General features: G+C 40.3%; 1 protein-coding gene across 2 annotated transcripts in view; it reads right to left on the minus strand.

The window, feature by feature from the left end:
- Positions 1-18,690, minus strand: part of PRELP (proline and arginine rich end leucine rich repeat protein) — a 45,137-nt gene that overhangs the window by 11,475 nt on the left and 14,972 nt on the right. Inside the window, exons 2-3 of one of the 2 annotated variants that reach the window (XM_081322264.1) lie at positions 8,391-8,494; positions 6,958-7,893 (exon numbers count right to left, since the gene is read on the minus strand). In XM_081322264.1, the coding sequence (XP_081178390.1) occupies positions 6,958-7,891 (934 nt within the window). In that variant the 5' untranslated portion in view covers positions 7,892-7,893; positions 8,391-8,494. The remainder of the gene's footprint in view (positions 1-6,957; positions 7,894-8,390; positions 8,495-18,690) is intronic. The other variant, XM_081322263.1, reaches the window with a different exon arrangement.

Below are 18,690 nucleotides of genomic sequence, written 5' to 3' on the forward strand. Positions count from 1 at the left end.
AACAAGACATTACAGGATTACAAATTTGAATAACCATTTTGGAAAAAATAAACTTTAACAGTGTACTTGAGTAAGAAATTGTTGAACTCACATACATTAAAAAAAATCAGGCTATCTCAGAAGAACTCAACAAAATCAACATTTTTCCACACATTATACTAGTTAATTGAGAAAGTACTGTAATCTGTTTTATGTGTAACTTGCCTCAGCATAACCAACCAGTTTATCCTGCCCTTTTCCTCCCCCTACCTTATTCTAGGGACGCGGTGGCTCAGTGGGTTAGGACGCTGAGCTTGTCGATCAGAAGGTCGGCAGTTTGGTGGGTCGAATCCCGAGTGCCGCGTAACAGAGTGAGCACCTGTTACTCGTCCCAGCTTCTGCCAACCTAGCAGTTGGAAAGCACGTAAAAATGCAAGTAGAAAAATAGGGACCACTACGGTGGGAAGGTAACAGCATTCCGTATGCCTTTGGCATATAGTCATGCCGGCCACATGACCACGGAGACGTCCTTGGACAAGCGCTGGCTCTTTGGCTTTGAAACAGAGATGAGCACCGGCCCCTAGAGTTGGAAACGACTAGCACACATATGCGGGGGAACCTTTACCTTTACCTTACCTTATTCTAATTTAACTCCTACATGAATTTAGCTGCTCTATGCATCTGATAAAGTGAGCTGTAGTTCACAAAACCTTTTAAATATAAGTCAGTCTGAAAAGCTGCTAACATGTATGTTTGGTTTTATGGTATCACAGACTTTGTTACAGTTCAGCATCAATCATGATGTACCAATGGGCATGCTAGCTGGGTTGGTAACATTTGAAGAATGTGTTGTAGAAACATGACTTTAAGATAGGGGCACAGAACCTGCAGCTCTTTGGATGATGCTGGTCTGTACACCTGTTGTGATTCAGGGTCAGCCTGTGGGTTCGGCAGTTGGGTCGGACGATTCAGAGGAGGAGGAGGGGGGTGTTGGAGAGCTTGCTGAGGATAGCCTTGAGGCTCCGCAGAGCCCTCAGCAAGGCCCCTCCCATCTGGTTACGACGCAGACCCAGCTGTGTGAGCCTGACAGCGTGGATGAAGATGACCCACAGCTGGCCCTGTTCAAGGACACCCGACGCAGGAGGCAGTCAATCAGGAGTAAACAGAGGAAGGCAATGGGGCACCTCAGAAGGAGGCAGAGAGAAGCCACGCCCTGAACTGTTTAAAAGGGGAATGTGTGGGAGGGCTGGTTTGCTGAAGGCAACTGTTTGAATAGCTCCTGTTTCATGGTTCATGTTTGCTCTGTTTGCTCTGTTTTATGTTAATAAATTTGGCAGGCTTAGTTCCAGCTTCTTGCCGTTTTGTAAAGGGGTTGTCCCTGCCTTTTCTGCAGGGCCAGTAGTAGGCTGGTACAGAACAACACCTAAACACCCTAGCCAGTGCAACTAACGGTGAAGGAACCTATTGAAGAGGTCAAAATTATTTGTTTCCTGTTCTGATAACATATTCCACATTATTTAGTCCAGCAGTAACATAGTAAGCCACACCCATACACAAAGAAGGTGGGGCTCTGATTGAGATGCCACAATACCATCTTGCAGATTTGGACTGGGGGATCAAAATGTTCAAGACAGCACCATGGTATCATGATTCCAACCCCTTTATATGTGTGTACATTTCATGTGTTCATTTAGACTTGACTGGCGAAAGATGTTCACATAGTTTTTCAGATGGATATGCCTATCCTTTCTTTCCTTACTCATTTATATACAGGAAAAAAAATAAGAGGAAGAAGAGAAAGAAACCAGCCTATAGCTAGCACTGGGGAAGCCTCCAGGATTTCCAAGAACCATTTCCAACACAATGGATGAGTTGGGAATGGCAGTAGTAGTGTTAACTCTCCCCTCTTCCTCTTTTTCTCTACCTTGCCCTGCTTCTGGCATACTTCTTATTTGGGCCTTGCATTTGACCCTTTTTTGTCTGGACTGCAAAACACTACATTAAACATAACATCAAACAGGAACAGAAAACTGTAGTTGTTTGTTTCCAGTAAGCGGTCATTCAATTTTTTAAGCACATATAAGATAATCCTACCCTGTTCAATCAGGTCTGCTAATGCATGGAGCCAAAAGGGTGTAGCCTTCATTATATTTATGTCACTAATATTAAGTATGTTTTCTATGACCTTTGAATCAGACTAATTCCACAAATTTCTTATTCATAGCCACCATACACACTAGTGTTTCAAAAGGAGCTGTTGGTCAATTTCATTATATTGGAAGTGTAAAAAGGATGAGAGGGCAGTTAATCATATGACATGGATCCATCCCAGTATTTCCCTAATTTAGTCTAATAACCATTGGGTTACTAATATGGCATTGTCATGATCAAACAGTATGATGTGAATATACTTTTGAATTAAAAATCGGGGACATGCCATATTAGAAGATTGCTGGCTTTATCAAGTAGTATGTGTGTGTGGAGAGACAGTAAAATAATTACTTTCAGTGTTGGAAAGACAATGCAATTCCAGATGTACAAAGTTGAATCAACTATACATGGTTACCTTTGGTTTATGAGCTGGTGTTTTCAATATAATAGAAAAGCTGACTGATGTATGGTCATGGTTTAATGAAATATTTAAACATTAGACTGTAAGGAGGCGGTGGTGAGACCTCTCCTCAAGAAGCCTGCCTTGGACCCAGCTGTATTGAACAACTTTCATCCAGTCTCCAACCTTCGCTTTCTTGCGAAGGTTGTTGAGAGTGTGGTGGCGCATCAGCTCCCTCTGGTCCTGGATGAAGCGGATTATCTGGACCCTTACCAATTGGGTTTCAGGCCCGGGTACAGCACGGAGACGGCATTGGTCGCTCTGGTGAATGATCTCTGGAGGGCTCGGGATAGAGGATATTCCTCTGTCCTAGTCCTATTAGACCTCTTGGCGGCTTTCAATACCATCGACCATGGTATCTTGCTGCGGCGTCTCAGGGGATTGGGAGTGGGAGGCACAGTTCTTCAGTGGTTCTCCTCCTATCTCCTGGGACGCTCGCAGTCGGTGTTGGCAGGGGGGCAGAGATCGGCCCCTAGGTCTCTTGTTTGTGGAGTTCCTCAGGAGTCGGTTCTCTCGCCTCTCCTGTTCAACATCTACATGAAACCGCTGGGTGAGATCATTCGTGGTTTTGGAGTTGGGTATCATCAATATGCCGATGATACCCAACTTTTCATTTCGACGCCAAACCACCCCAGTGATGCCCTCGCTGTGATGTCCCGCTGCCTGGAGGCGGTTCGGGTCTGGATGGGGAGGAACAGACTTCAACTCAACCCTGACAAGACTGAGTGGCTGTACATTCCGGCATCCCGGGACATTCAAAATGTTCCATCGCTTTCTATGGGGGGTGAGTTCTTACCCCCCGTGGATAGGGCTCGCAACTTGGGAGTCCTCCTAGATTCACGACTTACCCTGGAAGACCATATAGTAGCCGTGACTAGGGGGGCTTTCGCCCAGGTTCGCCTGGTGCGCCAGTTGCGGCCCTATCTGGACCGGGATGCCCTGTGTACGGTCACTCATGCGCTCGTGACCTCTCGCCTAGACTATTGTAATGCTCTCTACATGGGGCTTCCCTTGAAGACCACTCGGAGGCTCCAACTGGTACAGAATGCGGCCGCGAGAGTTGTCTTGGGAGTTTCCCGGTACTCCCATGTTACACCTTTGCTCCGCGAGCTGCATTGGTTACCAGTTGTCTTCCGGGTGAGGTTCAAGGTCTTGGTTATGATCTTTAAGTCCTTACATGACATGGGTCCGGGATACCTCGAGGACCACCTGCTGCCGGCGTCAACTCCCCTCCGCCCTGTGCGTGCCCACAGAGAGGGCCTCCTCAGGGTGCCTCCGGTCAGGGAATGTCGACTGGTGGCCCCCAGGGGGAGGGCCTTCTCTGTGGGTGCCCCGGCACTATGGAACCAACTGCCGGTTGAGCTCCGGATGGCATCGGACCTCCGATCCTTCCGTCGCGGGTTGAAGACCCACTTGTTTGAGTTAGCTGGTCTGGCCTGAAGGGGAATATGGGTTTTTAATTGGTTTTATTTTTTACTATTGCTGTATTTTAATTGGGCATGGTTTAATTCTTTTTTAATTTTTGTACAGTTATTTATATATGCCCTGTGAACCGCCCTGAGTCCCTAGGGAGAAGGGCGGTATAGAAATCCAATAAATGAAATGAAATGAAATGAAATTATTTCCTTTATGTAATATATATGGCTTGCCTTCAGAAATTGTGGCTGCTCCATCACTGGAGGCTTTTAAGAAGAGACTGGATAGCCACTTGTCTGGAATGGTGTAGGGCAGACATGTCAAACACAAGGCCCGGGGGCCGGATCCGGCCCGCAAAGTGGTTTCATGCAGCCCGCGAAGCCATCCTGGAAACAGTGAGGGAACGGCCCCCACTGCCTTGGCCCTGTCCCAGAGACCCTCCTCCTGCCAGAGACCCTCAGATCTGTCCCACTCCTGCCCAGGCCCACACAGGCACCCTTGATGCGAATGTTGTAGAGCTGGCCAAGCCCACCCAGTAGGCCATACGCACTCTAGCCACGCCCACCCAGTAGACCCCGCCCACCCTGGCCATACCCACCCAGCCCCTTGAGGGCAACCGCAATGCTGATGCGGCCCTCAATGAATTTGAGTTTGACACCCCTGGTGTAGGGTCTCCTACTTGATCAGGGGATTGGACTAGAAGGCCTCCAAGGTTCTTTCTGATTCTGTTATTCTATTCTATTATTTTTTTTCTTGTTTCCTTTGTTTCTGTTATTTGTCTTTTGTCTTTTTCTAATCTTTCCTCCCTTTCTGTATATTAAACCAGTAATATAAAAAGTAAAATTAATATATCTGCTGGAAGAAAATTTTTTATCCTCACTATTCAGACTAATGCTCAGAAACATAAAGGTAAGGTAAAGGTTCCCCCGCACATGCGTGCTAGTCGTTTCCAACTCCAGGGGCTGGTGCTCATCTCCGTTTCAAAGCCGAAGAGCCAGCGCTTGTCCGAGGACGTCTCCGTGGTTATGTGGCCGGCATGACTAGACGCCAAAGGCACACGGAATGCTGTTACCTTCCCACCGTAGTGGTCCCTATTTTTCTACTTGCATTTTTACGTGCTTTCGAACTGCTAGGTTGGCAGAAGCTGGGATGAGTAACAGGCGCTCACTCTGTTATGCGGCACTCGGAATTCGACCCGCCAAACTGCCGACCTTCTGATCGACAAGCTCAGCATCCTAACCCACTGAGCCACTGCGTCCCTTCAGAAACATATGCATAGCTTTTTAAAATAAATCTTCAGTCCTTTTAATTTAAGATGTTAAAGAGTGTTATGATTATCTACTGAAATCCTGGTTTTGAAGTAGGATTCATGTCCTATATGAGGCCTATCTTATAAGGACATTTTATTGGCCTATGTGGTTGTCATTCCAGAGTTGCCAAAAATTTAACTTGAAAGAAAAATCCAAGCTTTTGGGGTTGGTTTGAAGTACAGTGGCTCATTATTTTTTTTATTACTTCCTTGTTAAGACGTTCTGGAAAGAATTCTGCATTTCTTAAATGTAGATGTTTTTAATTAAGGCAACAGATGTTGGGAACTCCTGCTGAACATACTCCTGGGAACAGGAAGGAGAAATGTTTTATTTTTCTATAACTATGTTGTATTCTGAAGGATACAAACTAATCTATGAAATTATTAAGGTTTTACCCAAAAATAGGGGAAATATATGTTAGTAAAAAAATCACGTTTAAATATCTAAAGACACAAAATGTGAAAACTCATTGATGTTTTATCTCCACACTTCCTTTACACAGTTACTCATTAATTTAAATTGATGTAAAAACAGTGTGCAAAAAAATTAAATTGCTTTGATTTGCAGTGCTTTCTCTGCAAAGAAAAAAGTCTTTGGAAAACAAGTCAGTCCTACAAGTCAAAATCTATTAGCTATAGATTGACAGAAGCAGCAGAAAAGTAAATGGAAGAATGCTGAGTTTTCCCTCTCCCTTCCTCTCTCTCCCTATATCAAAGAAACATAAAAATAATTTCCCTTTTTGTTATGTGGAGAGATCTAGATTTTTTTTTATATGGAAATAGTATAATTTGCATGGAAAAGAACAATTTGCTCTCAGTCTGACTCCTCTCTACCCCACCCACCCACCCACCCTGTTCTGTTCAGTCATCTGTCCTAAGAGTCAAAGTTACAGCTTCGGGCAAGATGAAATTTATAATTTTGTGGAATCCCATGGAGTATGACTTAAGAACAAAAAGGGAGAATAAGATTTAATACTGAAATTCTCTTGGAAGCATCAGTATAAGTAAGTCATTTTGGAGCTTTTAAAATCCAGTTTTGGTCACCACGATGTAAAAAAGATGTTGAGACTCTAGAAAGGGTACAGAGAAGAGCAACAAAGATGATTGGGGGACTGGAGGCTAAAACATATAGGGAACGGTTGCTGGAATTGGGTATGTGTAGTTTAATGAAGAGAAGGGTGAGGGGTGACATGATAGCAGTGTTCCAATACCTCAAGGGCTGCCACAAAGAAGAGGGAGTCAAGCTATTCTCCAAAGCACCTGAAAGCAGAACAAGAAGCAATGGATGGAAACTAGTCAAGAAGAGAAGCAACCTAGAACTAAGGAGAAACTTCCCGATGGTTAGAACAATTAACCAGTGGAACAACTTGCCTCCAGAAGTGGTGAATGCTCCAACACTGGAAGTTTTTAAGAAGAGACTGGACAGCCATTTGCCTGAAATGGTATAGGGTTTCCTGCCTGAGCAGGGGGTTGGACTAGATGACCTCCAAGGTACCTTCCAACTTATTATTATTATTATTATTATTATTATTATTAAATGAATATTGAACCATGAGATAATCTACCTCTTCCCACTCCCCTTCTCCCCGACAAACAGGTTCTCTTGTAGGTATAAACCAGTTATAGATTTGTGCCGACTCACTTTGAATTGAATTGTCATTCAAGTAGAGGTGCTCCAGCTTGGGGCTGATGTAGGGGATACTGGTGAGGTTGTTGTATGCCAAATGCAAAACCAGCAAATTGGTGATGTTGAAAGTATCCACAGGCAATCCTTTGTCAGACAGTTTATTATAGTTAAGCCTGATGAAAGCCAAGTTGGAGAAATCTTTGAAGTAATTGTTGGGGATATTATCAATTTGATTCTTATCAAGAAAGAGCTGGTGAATGGCTTTGGGGACCCCAGGAGGCATCTTACTTAGCCGGTTATGAGCCAGGTTGAGTTGCATGAGGTTCTTGAGCCCCTTGAAAGTATTCTTTTTGAAGTCTCCATTATCCAATTGATTATGATGAAGATCTAAAAGGAGGAGGTGATCTAATTTGCTGAATACATTTTCAGGGATTTTGGAGATACGGTTTCTACTCAGCCTAAGTTGCTCAAGACTGGGAGGCAAGTTGTTGGGTACTTCCTTAAGGAAATTTTTTTCCATGTAAAGAAAGACAAGGTTTTCCAACTTCTGTAGTACTTGGGATCCCACTGAATCAATGCGGTTGTTGTCCAAACTGATCCACCGCAGCCCTGTTGCATTCTTGAAAGATTCTTCAGAGAGCTTGTCAATGAAATTGTTTTGTAGGTACACATGTTGGGCCCTGGGTGGGATGAGTGGGACTTTTCTCAGGTTGCGACTATCACAGTAAATGGCTGAAGGAAAATCTGGGGGGCAGAAGCATTCTCGGGGACAGTCTGGAAAAACTGAGGGGGGTCCCGGGGGCAGAGGTGGAGGGAACTCAGTCGGTTCAACTGGCTCAGGGAGTGAAGGAGTTGGGCGCTTCTTTGGAGGTTTGGTGCGCTTCGCCCCATTCACCTCACAGATCAGCACAAAAATGAGTGGGAAAATCAGCCTGGCAATCCTCTTCATGTCTAAATAGAACAACAAGGAAAAAAAAGCAAACATTAAAAAATATATTTCATTCATTCATTCATTCATTCATTCATTTAAACAATATTTTCCTATTCTTCTTCTTTTGCTTTGCATTTATGTTTGTAAATAGAATTTTGAGAGCTGGCAAAGACAACAGTTCGAAATATAGGATAACAACAGGCTGGAGAAATCTGCAATGAAATGTTTGAACTTAGGAGGTCAGCCACCTGTTACAACTTAAGTGTGATCCACCTGGGATGGGACAAAAATTTTGGAATATACAAACCCAATGCTGAAAAAAACCAAAACACCCATGAGGAATGGAGTCAATGAGAATGCTAATCACATATTTCCAGTAGTTGCAGCTTAACAACTGTAGTGATTCAGTTAACAACTATGGCAAGAAAGGTCATAAAATAGGGCAAATTTCACTTAACAACTGTCTCACTGGCAACAGAAATTTTGAGCTCAGATATGGTCATAAGTCAAAGACTACCTGTATTTGTTCTTGTTCCCAGCCATTTGTTTGGAGCACAGCATACAAAAGGGAGGAGGCCTGCAAGGAAAACACATTGCCTTCCTGGGATAAAGTTTAGAGATCTATTCAGAGAGAAAAGTCCACACTGATGAGGACAAAACAGACTAAAGCAGAGAGATGGATGGTGACTTCAGCTTCCACCATCAACTGTGAAGTATAAATAAGGGCAGGGAAGCAAGAGATGTGATAATGGAAAGCAGGAAATGAGAAACAGAAGCTGGAAGGGGTAGTGATGATAGTTTGCAGGTCTAAAATACATATAAAAACATAAGTCATCATGTCTTAAGCACAAACAAACGAAAGAGGAAGTTTCTGAGGCCCTTAGGGCAGATTCCATATAATAGCAAAGCCACGCTAAGGGAAATAGCCTTTTTAGTTTTTGCCTCCAACTCCAAACTCAAACACTCCTGCTAATAATTCAGAAGCTGCCTGAATTCTGTTCTGGATGGAAAATTTCATGTTTTCTACAGAAAATATTTCAAGAATAGTGATATCACTTTTTTATGAACTTAGACCAACATGCCCCTGCTGAAGCTCAAAAGGAGGACATTTGATAAATGGGTGGGAGGGCAGGAGGGATATTAATCCATAGTTTGCATAACTTAATTTATCAGAATACTGCATGGACAGTAGACCTCTGCATGGCCCAACCAACCATCCTTTTTGGTTCATTGCTCTTTGTCAATCAAGGGACCAGGTCCTATGATCGCAGATCATTTCCTGGCAAGACTCACTATGCTTTATTTATCTTCCTAATTTTAATTCTTCCCATTACATATTCCAATCCAGGATCAGGATCCTGGCAGAAATATCTATTTCATTTCTGTGCCTCAAAAAGCTTCTGTGCCTCATCCATTATTAACAAAAACACAATGACATACATGGCAAAAGCATATTGTAGCTCAAGAAAAGTGGATCTTGAAAAAAAAAGACTTACATACCAAACAATTCCCTGGAATTGTATTGGAAATTGCTCCATCAATAAAGCTGTAAGGGCAATGCCTCTTAGGGTTCTAGTTGCTGAAGCCTACCTGGAACAGTAATCCCATGGAGGACTAAGCAGAAGCACCCTGGCAACTGCTGTTGAGATTGCAGGGTTCTTTCTTCTAAATGCATGGAATATGATGTGCCATGAGCCCTTTGCCTTTTGGAAAAAAGTCCATGGACAGAAAACAGAGACAGAAAGAAATTAAAATTAGCAGTAGCCAGTAGCCAGACAATGTCAGTGTTTGAGAGGTTTTCATGCTAAGAAAAGAGTCTGAAGACAGAATGGCACCACCTGAATGATGGATTATAGCTCATACTTTGACTGCCTATTCAGCCTCAGTCCTCAGGGATTATTTATATGTAAGGTAAAGGTAAAGGTTCCCCCGCACATGCGTGCTAGTCGTTTCCAACTCTAGGGGCCGGTGCTCATCTCCATTTCAAAGCCGAAGAGCCAGCGCTTGTCCGAGGACGTCTCCGTGGTCATGTGGCCAGCATGACTAGACTCCAAAGGTGCACGGAATGCTGTTACCTTCCCACCGTAGTGGTCCCTATTTTTCTACTTGCATTTTTACATGCTTTCGAACTGCTAGGTTGGCAGAAGCTGGGACGAGTAACAGGCGCTCACTCTGCTATGCGGCACTCAGGATTTGACCCGCCAAACTGCCGACCTTCTGATCAACAAGCTCAGTGCCCTAACTCACTGAGCCACCGCCTCCCTCTATATGTATGGATATCATAATGGAATTTCATGTTTCTGGATACATTTTCTTCTGCTCTAGACATCCAGATATGGTCAAAGTGCTCACAAGAATCTGAGACCTGAGATTCTCAGCTTAGTCACTGATTTAGTCAGTGAGAAACAAAGCTGTGACTAAAATGGCCTACTGCCAGCAGACTTCTTTCAAAAGGCAAAGGGATCATGGCACATCAAATACCTTGCATTTAGAAGAAAGAACCCTGCAATCTCAACAGCAGTTGCCAGAGTAGTTCTGCATATCCTTCATGAGATCACTGTTCCAGGCAGGCTTCAGCATCCTGCTGATGTCATAGCAGGGACATGTGGGCATGGTTGCCTCCTTTGCGAGGCAACATCTTCGCCAGCACTCAGGGATGGAGGGATACAAAGTTACACAGGTAAGTTAAGACACAATCTACAATATAGCAAGATATGGAGGGGAGGGAATTATTGCAGCAAATCTAACATGGTCCCCTCTCTCCTTCACAGGCTTAACTGTGTCAGGTGCTTCATCCAGGTATCCAACTGGAGCCACATGAGTATTGCAGTTGGGATATTGTTTGGCGTCGAAAAACAGCATGACTGTAAGGACGCAATTGTTAGCAATTGTTTAAGTTCCCACTTGTTCTCTGGAAACAATTTGTTGTGTTAAATGCTCCCTTTGGGAGCATATTTTAATTACTTTAACATTAATTCTAGTGAATTATATATCTGAGCAATATAAAGGCAGATGCCTATACGTAATATATTTATACTGCTAGAGTGTCATTACTGGGAATTGAAATATGTGATGTCTTCTTCCCTATCAAAGAAATGTTGCTGTTCTTTTAAATATATATTTCCTCCAAGTAAATAACAGGAGATACACTTCTGGAAATTTTTATGCCATTAAAAGGTGCAGGGTAAGATGAAGTTAAATAGACATGGATTTTCCTCATGTGTTATCTCCCTTTCTTCCATGATTTCAACATGTATGAACCATTTTTGACAGCAAACCTGGTAATTTTGCTGATGTATGTAAAATGCCATCAATATGGTAGAGCCACAACAAATCTTGTCTCTCAAAGTCTTAGATGCCAAAGTACATTATTTTTTTATGACAACAGCACTTTCCCTAATTCTTTTTCAGAGCTGAGAGTCATATCAAATAAATTGTTTATGTGATCTTAAGAAGAATGACATATATTCATTAGTTTTTATGCTTATCATACGTAGCTTCTCCAGAAGCCTACAAAGAATGACCTGCCTCATCATGATGTCCTTGCTTTTACAGGTTCCTTCTATTCTTAAAGCTAATTTCATCCCAGTAATTCATTTTAAGAGGTGATGGCCTTTCCCTACAGTTTTAGCAATGTTAGTCAATAAAAAATATCAGGTTTTATGTTCAATTGCTTTACATTTTAAAATTTAGAAAATAATTGTAATTTGAATTTTACATGAAAAGTGTTAAAAATGGTTTTTATTACTTTAATGAAATAGAATGTCCACTTCTTGTGACATGGAAAGTCCATCTAGCAAGCTTACTTGGTCCATCACAAAATGACTGCTGCAGAAAAATACCCAGATATATTAAAAAAAAATTGGTGAGGGAAAAAGATAAACAATTTGCCCTAGAATCTGAGAATGACGGAAAAGTGATGTCTGACTTTCAAACTAACAATACTATTCCCTTTAATTCACAGTTCTACCTCCATGAGGGTTTCTCCAAAAATTATTTTTCTCTTTCACACTTCCAAAACAAAAGATGCATGTTTTGTCTCTCTTTCAGATTCCCCACCATTACACACATTCTCCACTTAAAAGACAGACACATATTTGTACATACTTTTCATATAATATTATCCAGTCACAGGCCATCATGCTCTGTTCAATCATCTTCCAACACGCTCATTTCCTCCAACTTACTAACCTAAATTTAATACCCTCCTCAGCCCCTGTCCAGTCAAAGTTTTTACATTCCATCTCATGATGCCCATTAATTCTTCTCATCAGTCACTGAGGATGGATCTCTCTGCCATTTGAATCCATCCAAGATTGCCCACCACTCTGAATGTGTTAATTTTCTTTTCTTTTCAAGTTATGTTGCATACTGATAGATGTTGCATGTCACTATCATATTCGATGCTCTTAAATATTGACTAAATCTCAATTTCTGGAGAACCATTAAATTCTAAAATGTCAATACATCCACTGTCATTTATAATTAAGTAAGCAAATAAATAGAATACTCATCATCAAATAAAAGTATGAAGTGGTGTCATTTTTACTGAAAAATATTCTTAATCCTGGTATAGGGATCAAACATAGCATGTAAATGCATTCAGCCTTCATACTCCATAGAAGCACAGGTGAGTTCAGCCTTTTGTAATCCCTGATCTTTAGTGTTAGAAAGTCAAAGTTTAGAAAATGTGTCTCTAGCTGATCCAGCTAGATGGAAAAAGGGATATAAATAATTAAGCCTCCCCACTTCCATTGTTCCCATAGATGTCTTTATCTGTCCTTCCTTTTTGCATTTTATGGAAAAGACAAATTGAGTTTATCAACTATGCTATTTCTATCTTCAAACCTTGAAAACTTTGTTTGCAAATAAATAGAATACTCATCATCAAATAAAATAAAGTGGTGTCATTTTTACTGAAAAATATTCTTAATCCTGGTATAGGGATCAAACATAGCATGTAAATGCATTCAGCCTTCATACTCCATAGAAGCACAGGTGAGTTCAGCCTTTTGTAATCCCTGATCTTTAGTGTTAGAAAGTCAAAGTTTAGAAAATGTGTCTCTAGCTGATCCAGCTAGATGGAAAAAGGGATATAAATAATTAAGCCTCCCCACTTCCATTGTTCCCATAGATGTCTTTATCTGTCCTTCCTTTTTGCATTTTATGGAAAAGACAAATTGAGTTTATCAACTATGCTATTTCTATCTTCAAACCTTGAAAACTTTGTTTGCATTCTTGTAGCATCCATTGCCAGTTTCTGAATGTAATTGCATTTTCTTCATTAATGTATTTTTTTCTTTTCACCTTTTCACCTCTAGCAAGCTTCCAGCCCTTTCCATCACCCAGAACTCAAACATTATATTGTGGCTGCCTAAGTTGAGCTAGTGCAGGGGTCAGCAACCTGAAACAGTGAAAGAGCCACTCAGAACCGGTTCCCTCACAAAATGAAAAACTGGGAGCCGCAAAAAATATGTGCGCATGCGCATACATGCACACATGCACAGAACAGGGTTTGACTGAAGAGTGGAGCCAAGGCGAGATATGCACCTACCCTGCATATTTGAATTGATTGGTTGAACTTTTTTAGTCCCACTTTTTTTTTTGACTGCACATGGCAGAGGACTGGGAGCCGCAGGAGACGGCTGAAAGAGCCGCATGCGGCTCCGGAGCCATGGGTTGCGGACCTAAATTCTCATTTAGCATAGAATTTTCAAAAACATCATATGATCAGGAAAGGCCCTGATAACTGAGAACATTAAACTCCATTCAAACAAATATTTGAGATTTATAATCACAGCTGTGAAGAAAATGCAAGCAAATTAAAATCAGTATAGCAAGTGTCCTTTAAAGTTGAAAAGAATCTATAAGAAAAGCAGCAGCAGTTAGCTTTGGCTAGCAAAAAAACCCCCTAAAAACTTACTTGAATGTACCTATGCACCAATGCTTTTAGTGTTTTCATTTTGTGATATGAAGTGCTTTAATTTCTCATTTTCCTGTCTCTGAACTCAGTGCATAATTCAGGGATTCTTATTTCTAATCTAATCTTGCATCCAGTACAAAAGGTTGACACAGGAAAGCTAGAGCCAAAGAAAACAAGTGTGACAGCAGGAAAAACAACTCTGTACAAAGAACATGATGCCTATTCTTGTGTCTTGTGTCCCATCATTTGCTCTTGTTCTTTGCTTGTTACATATGCTCTAATTAAGGAGTATGCCAAGTTAAGAGTACCAAATTCTTTACTGCGTGTTCAGCTTTCTGCTGCCCAGATCTGGTTCCTAATCTGATTCTGGGTGTTTTATATGACATCAAGATGGAATTTTGTTATTTCTCCCAATTTTGAGTTTGCTCTACTAAACATTTGAGTTTTTCTTTTCTTTTCTACTAGAGGGTGACCTCTCCTACAAAAAACTGATTAAATGTTGATGGATTATTTCTGTAAGTATATTTATACTTCACTCTTCCTTCCACTATGGGACCACAAGACATATGTGTAAGATTTAAATTGATCTCTTATTTATGGAGTGACTCCAGCTCATGTACTTTTGAGTCATACTCTAGGCCTATGCTACTATTCAAATTTCCTTTTGTCAGGCTTTCTGTAATGTCTAATATTCATTTAGCAGGAGATGTTTAAGCATACATAAACATAGCACCACTTGTGATCACAAAGAGGAAAGAATATTACTCTAGCTGCAAAGCTCAAAGCATTTCACTCCTAATAGACAGTGTGTTTATCATTTAGAGACATGTGAAGAAAACAGATGGGTTGTTTTGCGTCCAAAAGCTTTCACAACCAACAACTTATAGTCTTAAAAAGACAAAACAAAGCTCACAATGGAAATATTCCAGCACTATGTGTATTTGGCAAATGATAGCATGCATTATGAAGAAAGGGTACAGTGTATTGCCTAGTTAGGATATAATGAGTTCAGTAGGGTTACTTTCTTGTGTTCCTGGCATTCTCCTACCATGCATGTAAAATTAGTTCTGAAGTTAGGTTTTTTCTTCACACAAATAGATATTTTAATAGCACTGTTATCAAGTGTTTGTATTGAAATCCACATTGCTTAAAAATCTGTGGTGAAAATGCACAAAAAGAAAGTAATTAGAAATTCCAGATTGTGCCAGGAGGTTTTAGCCATTGGAAATATTGTCTGATTGGTTTGTGAAACTTTGAACTTCATTCATGGAAATATGGCTTTGGTGACTTATAGGGACCCATTCTCAACAGAGAAGCACATATCGTAGGTACATCATGCAAAATGCTGGGCTGGATGAATCACAAACTGGAATTAAAATTGCCAGGAGAAATTTCTACAACATCAGATATGCAGACGATACCGCTCTAGTGACAGAAAGCGCAGAGGAACTAAAGAGCCTCTTAATGAGGTGAAAGAGGAGAGTGCAAAAGTTATTTTGAAACTCAACATTAAAAATTTAAGATCATGGCATCCAATCCCATCACTTTCTGGAAAATAGAAAGGGAAGAAATGGAAGCAATGATAGATTTTATTTTCTTGGGCTCCAAGATCACTGCAGATGGTTACTGTAGCCATGAAATTAAAACATGTTTGCTTCTTGGGAGGAAAGCTATGGCAAATCTAGACAGCATATTAAAAAGCAAGTCCATATACTCAAATCTATGGTTTTCCCAGTAGTAATGTATGGCTGTAAGAATTGGGCTATAAGAAAGGCTGAGTACCAAATAATTAATGCTCTTGAATTATGGTGCTGGAGAAGACACTTGAAAGTCCCTTGGTCTGCATGGAAATCAAATCAGGAAGGAAAGAAATCAACCCTGACTGTTCATTGGAAAGATAGATACTTAAGCTGAAGCTCCAATACTTTTGCCACCTAATTCCAAGAGAAGAGTCATTGGAAAAGATTGGGAAAGATTGAAGGCAAAAGGAGAAGGGGATGGCAGAGGGTGAGATTGTTAGATAGTGTCATTGATAAAATGAGCATGAATTTGGGCAAACTGCAGGAGATGGGGAGGACAGGGGTGCCTGGCAAAGAGTCAAATATGACTTAGTGACTGAACAACAACAAAATATCCTAGGTCCTATCATATGGCACTGGTTAACAGATGAGCCCCCAAACTTATCTGCCCTGTTGACTCTTGTGAAATGGGACAAAATAGTTGGAGATAAGTATGCCACAGCTTCTTTTTCAACTATATCCAGTTTGGTGGACTCAAGACCCATAAGAATGATCAACTGCACAGGTCCCTATACAACACTTGCAAGCATTTTTCTCCATTATTACTAACATAGTATCTTATACTCCCCAATATTAACAATGCTCCTTATGAATACTGCCACAAACTGGACCCTTCATAAGTGAAATAAGCACCCTGTGCAAGTCCAGGAGTACCCTAAATTGCATATTCTTTATGTCTGGGAAGTGCTACCCCACCATAATTAATGGTAAAAAAATCCCCAGATCTCGGGGATGAGAAGACCAACTTGAATGTAGCTTGCATTGATTAAAAGAAAACATTTGACTTCCTGCCACATGATTGGATAATCAAATAACTAGAAATAAGAGGGGCCAATGGAAACATCAGAAGCAATGATACAATGGAAGACACAATTGCTGTGCAATAGTGAATACCATCTAGAGGATTTACACTTGGCAATTCCAGTCATTAGATATAGAGCAGAGAGCTAGAATCATGGAGAAATAATAGAAACCCTAGATAGGAAGACCAGAAAAACAATGACAATGAATCATGCCCTTCATCCATGCAATGATATTGACATTCTATTTACCAAAGAGCTTAGGTGGCTATGGAATGTTGCAAGTACACCAGATAGTTGAAGAAGAAAAAAGAGCATTGGTGGAATATCGGAAGGACAGTGAAAAAGACATCTTGAACCTAGTACATCAGGAAAGCTTACTGAATACCAAAGAAACTAAACTGGCAGATAAGAAGGACAAAATCAAAAAAATCTATGGAGATTCTCAATCATCCAGGTCATAGGTGTCCCAAAGTTGCTTTTTCTTAGGGGCAACTCAACTTTCTTGATTTTTCTTTGAAAACGTTTTGCTTCTCATCCAAGAAACTTCTTCAGAACTGAAGAAGTTACACTCCACTTAGACACCATTAGCATTGACAAAATCACTACCAAAGTAATTGAAAAAGGCAGCTTTGCATGGAACAGCTTACATCCTGCTGTTCCTTTAATATTATTAAACCTTTAATATTATTAAAATACAATGTCTACCTATCCCAGGTCCTTGGGAAGGATTCAATAGGGAGACAAAAAAGCCAAATCCAATCAAAGTGTGTGATCAACCATAATAATTATATAGGAATAGGGAGACAGTGAAAAATTTCCCAAAAGAGGGAGTTAGAACTCTATCTCTCCCACTAATCACCAGTTCCTGGAAGGAAACTCAGTGGAAGAAGGGCCATAACAACACCACACCTTGAATCCTAGCTCGCTAAATCAGAGTCAATGGGATTGATGGTTATTAAGACAACAAGAAGGGCCAGGATGGATGCAAAATCATCATCCCAATTTCACCAAAGAATTCATCAACATGTGTGATCAATGCTGCCTTGGAACTATGCCAAAGTCTGAAATCCAACTATTTTAAAACGCACAGTGATGCTGAAATTGAATTCACTTTCACAACACCTGCAGGTTTGAAATACACCATCCAATATTGTATCCTGTTTGAGTTCATATATTCAGAAAACACAGGCATGGAAGAGCTGATCCCACAGCTCTTATTTCAAATAATGTTTCAGTCAGTTTAAGAACAAAAATGTTGAGAATTCCCAGCAATGTATTTAAACTGAATTAAAAGGGTTTGGGGAGAGGATACATAAAGTTTGACAATTTAAAAGTTGAAAATAAGGAGTTTTTCCTCATTTACTATTTGACCTACTTAAGCTCCTACTTAGTATTGTTTCCAAAGTAAACTGAGGACAACCTGTCATTTACTGTTCTTCCCCAGTTACTCCTGACCTTAAGTTTATCTCAGTTCTGCTTTCCTGCCTTCCAATCATGTGCTATTATGAATATGACTTTAGTTTAACCTCTATTTTTGCATTATCTGTACAGTCTGATTCTAGTTATAAATTTAGCTGGACCTCTCACTTTGATATACATCAGAAAGGAGTATGATAAGAAGCAGTTTTATTCTCTGAGAAATATGCTGGCATCTGGGGAAAAAAATCACTAGATGTTACTTGCCATGAAATACTTGCAGAAACTGACAGAAATATCCAACAATTTTATCTAAAATTTAAAAATCTATTGCTCCCACAATGCATGTACACATAGGACTAAAAGTATTGAAAAGCCATGACCTTGCTTTCCTAAGATTTACATCAAGCAAAATGTTTTTTCAACTTGACATTTTTTCTTCACATGGTGGATGAAATAACCCTACCATGAATTAAAAAATTAAAAAAAAACCTGTCTATATGGAATTAAATAAATGCAGAAGCCAAGAAGTTATAAACAAAGATATTTTAATGGATTTTTAAATTAGTGTTTCTGTTATGCAGAGAAGACTGTATTCCAATATTCATAAGTATGATAATCTAAATAGAATACAGCAGGGGGCATGGCATACAACACTATAATTTATTTAGCTAAATAATTTAATCTGGATTCAATTATCTTTTGAGTTTATTGAAGTTTAAAAATATATGCAGGATAAAATGATTTTTCCTAAATATTCCTGACACATAATATGTTTTCGGATAACTCCAATGATAATGGAAGGCACAATTTGACACCCAACAATTTCTCATTATACGTTCTTAAATATAGTGGATAATAGATTTGCAATTACAA

The sequence above is a fragment of the Vipera berus genome (genome assembly GCF_964194415.1).
Source record: "Vipera berus genome assembly, chromosome: 3".
Taxonomy (NCBI): Eukaryota; Metazoa; Chordata; class Lepidosauria; order Squamata; family Viperidae; genus Vipera; species Vipera berus.